This window comes from Gigantopelta aegis, chromosome 2 (genome assembly GCF_016097555.1).
Source record: "Gigantopelta aegis isolate Gae_Host chromosome 2, Gae_host_genome, whole genome shotgun sequence".
Taxonomy (NCBI): Eukaryota; Metazoa; Mollusca; class Gastropoda; order Neomphalida; family Peltospiridae; genus Gigantopelta; species Gigantopelta aegis.
In genome coordinates, this window is record NC_054700.1 from 16,290,650 (window position 1) to 16,299,908 (window position 9,259).

At 41.5% G+C, this 9,259-nt stretch overlaps 1 protein-coding gene across 1 annotated transcript; it reads left to right on the forward strand.

The window, feature by feature from the left end:
- Positions 1-997: 997 nt before the first annotated feature.
- LOC121377063 lies at positions 998-8,995 on the forward strand. The gene is made up of 5 exons (XM_041504925.1): positions 998-1,124; positions 3,796-3,896; positions 4,824-5,113; positions 6,945-7,167; positions 8,639-8,995. The coding sequence occupies exons 2-5, from the start codon at positions 3,821-3,823 to the stop codon at positions 8,965-8,967; spliced, it is 918 nt and encodes a 305-aa protein (XP_041360859.1). The 5' UTR covers positions 998-1,124; positions 3,796-3,820; the 3' UTR covers positions 8,968-8,995.
- The last annotated feature ends 264 nt before the right edge of the window (positions 8,996-9,259 follow it).

Consider the following 9,259-nt stretch of genomic DNA (forward strand, 5'->3'; position numbering starts at 1 on the left):
CCTTGCTGCTAATCGGAAGAGTAGCCCATGTAGTGGCGACAGCGGGTTTCCTCTCTCAAAATCTGTATGGTCCTTAACCATATGTCCGACGCCATATAACCGTAAATAAAATGTGTTGAGTGCGTCGTTAAATAAAACATTTCTTTCTTTGTCAAAGGAAGGGAATGTTTTATTTATACGACGCACTCAACACATTTTATTTACGATTATATGGCGTCGGACATATGGATAAGGACCACACAGATATTGAGGGAGGAAACTCGCTGTCGCCACTTCATGGGGCTACTCTTTTCGATTAGCAGCAAGGGATCTTTTATATGCACCATCCCATAGGCAGGATAGCATATACCACGGCCGTTGATGTACCAATAGTGGTGCACTGGTTAGAGCGAGAAATAGCCCAATTTGCCCACTGACGGGGATCGCTGTACCACTGGGCTACGGCTCGCCCCCATTTTTTTTAGAAATGCATAGCACGTCTGAGATCCCACTGTATCCGCACACACAAGTCAAATAGATCAATGAATTTAGTAAGCATCTGTTTCCACTAAACATTTGTTTTCTTCTCATGTCTTACGTTGGTAAAAGGTGCGTGTTTGTACGTGACTGTGCGGATTCATTGGACTCGTGACGGGTAATAAAATAAAATAAAATAAAATATAAAATAAATAAAACAAACAAACACACAAATAAACAAAACGCCCCAAAACAAACGGAAAAACCTCCCAAACAAATAAACACAATTTTTTTTTTTTTTTAAATTAAAAAAAAAAAAAAAAAAAAAAAAAAAAAAAAAAAATAATAATAAATATGTTGAGTGCGTCGTTAAATAAACATTTCCTTCCAATAGCCGATGATTAATAAATCAATGTGCTCTAGTGGTGTCGTTAAACAAAACAAACTTCTTTTGAGGAAGCCGCACATCTCCGGCGTAATCACATATTGAAACATGTGTGTCAGTCAACCACGTACAACACGTGCAGTCGCATCACGTGGCCTAATTTTCGGTGGACTCCCGTGAAAGACGGTCGCTGCTTTTAATATCTACGGTTGACGTTTTAGCCAGTTTACGACCTCCCTGCACGAACCCGCCGAGTCAGCTATGTTGTAATCTGTGAACATAGGTAAGACAATACTAGACATATGTCTCAAGTTTACAATTTTATGGGAAAAGTTATCCTTTAAATATTGTATGCCTGTTCAGTTGGTCGTATGGTGGGTGGGATTTGAGTGTGGTGGCTGAATATACACGAGTCATATTAGTGTCAAATCCTGAACCATACAAGAGAGATTAAAGGGACATACCTTAGTTTTTAAACACTTAAGGCATATTTTTTACTATTAGAGCCGTTTATGATCACTGAAATCAAACATTACTTATATTTTATTGTTTAGATTATCTATTTCCGTACAACCGAAGTGTTTCTGGTCATCCTGGTGTTTGTAATACCACATGATCCATTTTTCACATTTTTAAAAACGCATGTGCGTCTGAGAAGTAATGATTATTGAATCGCGTTTTAATCTATATTTAGAGGGTATTTCGGAAGGACTTTCCTTTGGCACTGTCACTAACCATAACCCTAACCCTCTCTTATTTATGATAAGTATTTATAATGTTCTTTATACGTGACAGTGCCAAAGGAAAGTTATACCATTAAATTATTAAGTAATGCCATCATTAACAAGTCCCAGCCCTAAGGAAACGAAAGCAGATGGTCATGTAATAGGAAGCAATACGAGTCTTACTGTTCGTATGGAATGCAGGCGCGGATCGATGATTTTTAAATAGGGGGGGGGGGGGCCCGAGATTCCTAGGGGGGTCCGGGGGCATGCTCCCCCGCGAAATTTAGAAATTTAAGTGGCCTGAAACGCGATTTCCTCGCATCTGAGTAACAAAATAGCTACATTAACGTATGTTTTTGGTATTGTCATACTGTTTTTGTTATCTTCAAAATTGGGAAATAAGTGCATTTTTGTGTAATTCCACTCTAGTGTATGCTATAGTTAAAAAAAAAAAAAAAACTTGACCCCAAAAATAGGGGGGGGGGGGGCGGGCCCCTTGGGCCCCCCACTAAATCCGCGCCTGGAATGAAACACTTTTTGTCTTCGAATATGTTCTGACAGATGGATTTATTAAAATGTTTACCGGCGTCGTGGTTAGGCCATCGGTCAACAGGCTGGTAGGTACTGGGTTCGGATCCCAGTCGAGGCATGGGATTTTTAATCCTGATACCGACTCCAAACCCTGAGTGAGTGCTCCGCAAGGCTCAATGGGTAGGTGTAAACCACTTGCACCGACCAGTGATCCATAACTGGTTCAACAAAGGCTATGGTTTGTGCTATCCTGCCTGTGGGATGGTGCATATAAAAGACCCCTTGCTGCTAATCGGAAAGAGTAGCCCATGAAGTGGCGACAGCGGGTTTCCTCTCAAAATCAGTGTGGTCCTTAACCATATGTCTGACGCCATATAACCGAAAATAAAATGTGTTGAGTGCGTCGTTAAATAAAACATTTTTCTTTTTCTTTATTATTAAAATGTTTTGAAGTGGGGTGGTGTGGTGGTGGTGGGGTGGTGGTGGGGGGTGGTGGTGGTGGCGGCAAGACTGGCAGATGTAAATCAAAGATCGACTTGTATAATTATCATAACTTCGAAACAAAAGAGGGGAGGGAAGTAATCCCACTGGTAACTCGCTAGTTTGAAGCGCATTTGGTTTGGGATCGATCCCCGTTGGTGGGTGCGTTCGGCTAGTTCTCGTTCCACCCAGTTCACCATGACTGGTATATCGAAGCCTGTTGTGAGATAGTGCATATATACTAGATCCCTTGCTACTAATGAAAAATATAGCAGGTGTCCTCTCCAAGACTGTCAAAATTAGTAAATGTTTGAAATCGGGCAAGAGTTCCGAACGTTCCAGCATTCAGTTCATTCAGGGTTAGGCTTAGGGTTAGGGTTAGGGTTAGCGATAGTATTAGCATGCATGCTGGAACGTTCGGAACTCTTTCGAAATCGAATAGCCGATGATTAATAAGGCATGTGCTCTATGGGGTAGTTGAACAAAAACAAACTTTAACTTTATCGAAACAAAAGAAACACGGGTTCATGATGAGGGTTCCAGTATTTCAGAGATCCATTTGCCAGTCATATTGTGTTTGATAATTTTTTACTTTTCTGACAAAAACCAATACCGATATATGGTAATATAAAAGCTGTATTTGACTGCAGGTGTTCAATACTTGGCTTTCCATCTTGTTAATACTGTGTCTATTCTCCATCACAATTCCTAGAACCACGGATTTAAGGACTTTATTTCTCTAAAAATGGATAATAACTAAAAATTATATTAATTGTTGGAAACCAAATCTAGCTATTGCATCACCTCAACTGAATCCATGATGGAGTGAAATCCATGTCAACCCTCTCGGCAATGTTAGTTTTTGAATTATGGACCATTGCCATAATTCAATTATTTTTACAAAATCTCATTAATAATAAATGGAGTATGGTGTTTATGAAGATGGTTGAATAAAGTACATTTAGGGACAAATCAGATTAGTTTTGTTCAGGTAATACTTTGTTAGACCATTAAATAGGTCAGTGGTCTGACAATATGCCTTTAAAATGTAGATCTAGAGCCGATTGCACATGGCTGTTTGAACTTTTTAAACTTTAACTGATCTTTTAAGCAACATGGCATCGTTGTAGCAAGCCTTTTTGGCGTTCCACAATGAGATCGTAAATTTGCGAAAGTTTAAAGTGAATCACCATCAGAGATGTTTGTTTTTTCCCCCAGATTGATCTGTAAATACTATCTGGATATGGCGAGAATCGGTCTACTATCCTGCATATTCTACATTCTTCTGCCGCGGATCATTTGCCAGGTGGCAGTGCATGGTTAGTACATTTTAGTGACCTAGTTCTGTTACATACTAATTAGTGATAATCTAGCATAATTTTATCAACTTTTAGAATAATAAGTTTTTTCTTCCATTAAGACCGCCATCACGAGTTAAGGAGTGTGACATCCTTCACGATTCCCCTTCAATATTTTTCTTTTTTTTCTACTAGTAATTATAATTATTTTGTTAAAGGGACATTCCAGAGTTTGTTGCATTGTAACATGTTTCTGACTAATAAAATATTTCTACGATTAAACTTACATATTAAATATATTTTCTTGTTTAGAATAGGCAAAAAGGGCACCATAACATTATGAAAAGGCACTATTGAAAAATTACACACGGTTCACATGGACCATAATATAATAGTGCTACAACAGGGACGCTGGCAGACTAATTCTATAGTGTTCTATACATTGACAGAATAAATAAATTTGTAAAAAACCCCTAAAAATCCTAAATAAAAGGGGCACTTCTCAAATTTGAGGGGGGATCCGGACATCTTGGCCCCCCCCCCCCCCCTTAGATCCGCCCCAGGAAACACGTGTAATATACAGCCACTAATGTTATGCAGAAAAATATATTTGATATTTAATTAGTCATTAAAAAGCATCTGTTAGTCAATAACATCTTAAAACATTGCAGCAAACTCAGGAATGTCCCTTTAATACTTTTTATGGGAATATAGCTGAAGATCAAAACTTTGCTTCGAATTAATAATTATTTGCTGGAACCATCATTATTGCAACTTTGATATTATTTCAATGTTCAAACGTGGATGCCTCTGCCCTTGCCTCTGTTTTCTAATTCCCCTTCCCACATTTTTTTTTTTTTCATTTCCGTCTTTTCTGGAGTTCCAATTACTTCAACTCTCGCCCACTGTATGTACGAATACCCCCACCCCTCCCTTTCTCTCCCCCAGACTGGGGCGTGCTGTATAACTTTGACGGCCAGACAGGTCTCGTCCGCTGCGGCTTCCCCTCCAACACTCGGGGCGAAGACTATTACAAGGAGGGGGGCAACACGATCTGGATCAACGAGGAGTTCCCCCTGGTGACGGGCAACCTCCTGCAGGTGCAGTACTACATCCACGATACCATGACCTCCGACTACACCGGCACCATCTTCATCCTGGAGAAAGTGGGCACCACACTGCACACACTGCAGTTCAAACAGCACATCACCTTTAGCCGAGACCAAGGGGTACACTTGGTGAGTGACACATTTTAATGAGGGTATTCTTCACAGGTGCGGATCTAGAGGGGGGTTTTGGGGTCATTGCTTGAAATGCCCCCTTCATAATATACTGATGGAAAGAAATAAAGGATCACACAGATAGCAAGAAGAAATAATGACTGCATTAAAAATCAATTGATATTGTCAGAAGTTGACTGGAAACATATTAGCAGCATAGTCAATAATACAGACATTCAATCCCACATTACAACTTGGTATGAAATACAAACATTACTATGTTAGTAGTGAATTCAATTTGGTCTACAATTCGATGTGTTCCCTTATTTCTTTACAGCAGTATATTTTGAAGCGCCCCGGACATGTATATAATAATTTCTTTAAATTTAGCATCGCAGGATCAACTCACCTCGGTGGATCTATTCAACTGATTGGGGTTTTTCTCATTCCAACCAGTGCACCGCATCTGGTCAAAGGTCGTGGTATATGCTTTCCTGTCTCTGGTTAAGTGCATATAAAAGGTCCCTTGCTGCATTAGGGAAAATGTAACAGGTTTCCTCTGATGACTACGTGTCAGAATTACCAAATGTTTGGCATCTAATAGCCTATGATTAATTAATATGCTCTAGTGGTGTCGTTAAACAAAACAAACTTTAATGTTTCGTCACCGTCTGTCTGTCTGTCCGTTCTTCTGTCCCATACTGAAGTTACAGATAAAACTTTTGTGGCGATTTGCCCATTGTTTATAGTTAGGCTCTTGAAATTAGGAAAATTTGTGGGGCCCTTTACAAGACATGCATTGCGTTTCCAGTACTCTCAAATGCTTGGGTTGTATTGTTTGGGTTGTGTGGGTTTTTGTGGGGGGGTTTTTACTTTATTCTTTGGTTTGTGTTTTAGTTTGTTCTGTTTTTTGTTTGTTTTAGCTGGAGGATGTAGTATCGTTGTTGGCTAGGTGTTACTACTAGGGAATATAAATTATAAATTATATATTCTCTCTAATGCAAAACCATTAAAATATATATGTTTTGCTATGGCCTATTCTTCCCTATTCAGGAACACTGGGAATTTGTGCGAAACTAGAGAGAATTATAACATGTTAAATATAAAATTTATCATAAATTAATGCTTCGAGGAGATGCATTCATCTTTATGGGGGCGGGACGTAGCCCAGTGGTAAAGCGCTCGCATGATGCGCAGTCGGTCTGGGATCGATCCCCGTCGACAGGCCCTTTGGGCCATTTCTAGCTCCAGGCAGTGCACCACGACTTGTATAGGAAATGCTGTGGTATGTACTGTCCTGTCTGTGGGATGGTGCATATAAAAGATACCTTGCTGCTAATCGAAAAGAGTAGCCCATGAAGTGGCGGCAGCAGGTTTCCTCTCTCAATATCTGTGAGGTGTCCGACGCCATATAACAGTAAATAAAATGTGTTGAGTTCGTCATTAAATAAAACATTTCCTTCCTTCGTCTGTGTTTGGTAGATATAAGGCTAGTAGTTTTAGTCACATGTTGTTATGGTCACCTATGTGATTCTGTTTGGTATAATTCAACCTATTACACGCACGTGTGCATGCATGTGGTTTGAGAGGGGGATTCTAGACTTCTGCGACCGACATTTATACGGAGGTCCGGTCATGCTCCTCAGAAGCATATCTTCTTGCTTTCTTTTTTTTACATGAGCAGGGATGGGTATCGACTCCTGAACTCCCATCTCTCCCCCCCCCCCCCCCCCCCCCCCCCCCCCCCCCCCCCCCCCCCCCATTCCCCGATACGAACGCACCTGTTAGTAACTGCATAACAGCTCTCGTCCTAACACAGATAATTAAATATTCATTTTTGTATTTACAGGTAAACATAACGGGACAGCCAGGTGTAAAGGCAGGGTGGTTGCTAGGCTGGAGGTTTCTGGAGAGTGTTGGACCCATCAGCTACAACGTGTCCAGTGAGGAGCAGAAGGGAACGCGAGTTTTTCAGATTCCTTTCGGCACTCAGTTCGTAGTGGGCCAAAACTATACCATCACGTCCTTTATCAAAACCTACTATTTCAAAATCGAAGCTATCATCGGTGTCAGTAAGTATATGTATATATTAACTGTATGTCAATAGAAAATGGTACTAGAAACTCCTGTAATGTTGCAACCGGCCTCAGTGGCACAGTGGTTAAACCATCGGACAACAGGCTGGTAGGTACAGGGTTCGTAGCCCGGTACCGACTCCAACCCAGAGCGAGTTCTTAAGGGCTCAATGGGTAGGTGTAAGACCACTACACCCTCTTCTCTCTCACTAACCACTAACCAACTGTCCTGGACAGACGGCCCAGATAGCTGAGGTGTGTGCCCAGGACAGCATGCTTGAACCTTAATTGGATATAGGCACGAGAATAAGTTGAAATGAAATGTAGTTTTGCTCATTGCTCCTACCATCAATTTATTTATTTTTATTATCATTTTTAAAAATAAGGATTCTATTGGAAACATGTAACATTTTCAAGAATACATACCCCTGTCCCCCGATCGTTTTTGAACTACTTGCAGAATTGACCCCTCCAGTTACCCCTGTTATTATGCTTAGAAGGGTTAAAGTGCTGTGTGTTAATATCCAAAATTAAAATGTTCGCAGGGCAGCATACCTCTCAACCCTAGACCATCAAACTGACGCCCCCCTCTCAATAATATACTGACACACAATGAAAACGCAAAAACAACTTTTCATTGCACATAACGACAAACTATTAATGAATTGATGGATAATGTAATATGGCTGGTAAAAAGGCTGGTGGATGATTACCATTCTGGAGAACAAACTGTAGTCTCACAGCACGATGTCGCGGTGTCATGTTACCGTTGTACGGGCGTCTGCATCTGAGTCCAGCCGTTCTGAGTCGACGGATGACCATCATCGGATGGACAGGCCTTCTATGACGTCCTATCGTGTTGCTTGCTGGTGTCGTCGAATCTGCCGATCTTGGCGTGGGGTCGTAACGGGACGTTGACCAGGTCGAGGTCGATCACGGACACTCCCGGTCTGTTGATGACGTTCAACAAGTCGTCCAATAGTTGGATGGACTCTGAAGGTCCTAGCAACTTGGCTTTGCGAAGTCCCCCTTGAACCATGCCCAACCCTCGCTCCCTTTGTTCTTCTCGGAGTCCTGGCATTCTTAATGTGACGAGGAATATGACAGTTACGTGACTTTTGTGTCCATATACTGGCATTTCACGTGCATTGCATGCAGCATGATTGAGCATGTAGTGAACGCATTTCACATCATTTTGTGTGTTTCTGCTATTGTATGTGTAACGAGAACAAAACCAGGATTAAAACCCAGACAAAAGTACCAATCAATGGCTTCCTCTCATAAATTGTTATTTTAAGTCCAATAAATATATTTTTTATTAATCACAACAAAATATTGAAAAATATCTGTTTTGCATTTACATTGTGTGTCAGTATACTTTGCGGGACCCTAACATTACTGCACAGCTACTCACTAATGTTTAAAATCCTTCATTTGAATTCTAATAGACATTCGATTTTGTATTTAGGTTTGGTAGGTGCAACTGGGCATACAGGACTACAAGGCGTAGCAGGAATGACTGGTCAAACTGGAATACCAGGTCAGACAGGTCTTGCAGGGGCACTTGGCATCACAGGGCTTTCTGGTACTAATGGGCAAGATGGACTTCCTGGAATAACTGGAACGTCAGGACGGACCGGTGTGGCTGGGGCAGCTGGTGTGACGGGGATAGCCGGACAAACTGGCGCAGCTGGTTCTCATGGTCTGCCTGGGATTCTGGACAGACTGGGAGTGTGGGGAGTCCTGGAATTACAGGTCAATCTGGGGCGGCAGGGGCAGCTGGAGCAGCAGGAATAACTGGCATCAGTGGACTAACTGGCGTAACTGGAATAGCAGGTAAAATTTAATGAATACTCACTTTTTACCTATTCTCTCTGTCCATCTCTCCCACACACAATCTTTCTCTCTCCTAACCGGCCTCAGTGGCGTCGTGGTTAGGCCATCGGTCTACAGGCTGGTAGGTATATTGGATTCGGATCACAGTCGAGGCATGGGATTTTTAATCCAGATACCGACTCCAAACCCTGAGTGAGTGCTCCACAAGGCTCAATGGGTAGGTGTAAACCACTTGCACCGACCAGTGATCCAT

Coding starts and splice junctions, on each gene's coding strand:
- LOC121377063 (XM_041504925.1), top strand. CDS start 3,821: ATGGCGAGAATCGGTCTACTATCCTGCATATTCTACATTCTTCTGCCG. Junction 3,897..4,823: donor TTGCCAGGTGGCAGTGCATG/GTTAGTACATTT, acceptor TCTCTCCCCCAG/ACTGGGGCGTGCTGTATAAC. Junction 7,168..8,638: donor CGAAGCTATCATCGGTGTCA/GTAAGTATATGT, acceptor TTTTGTATTTAG/GTTTGGTAGGTGCAACTGGG.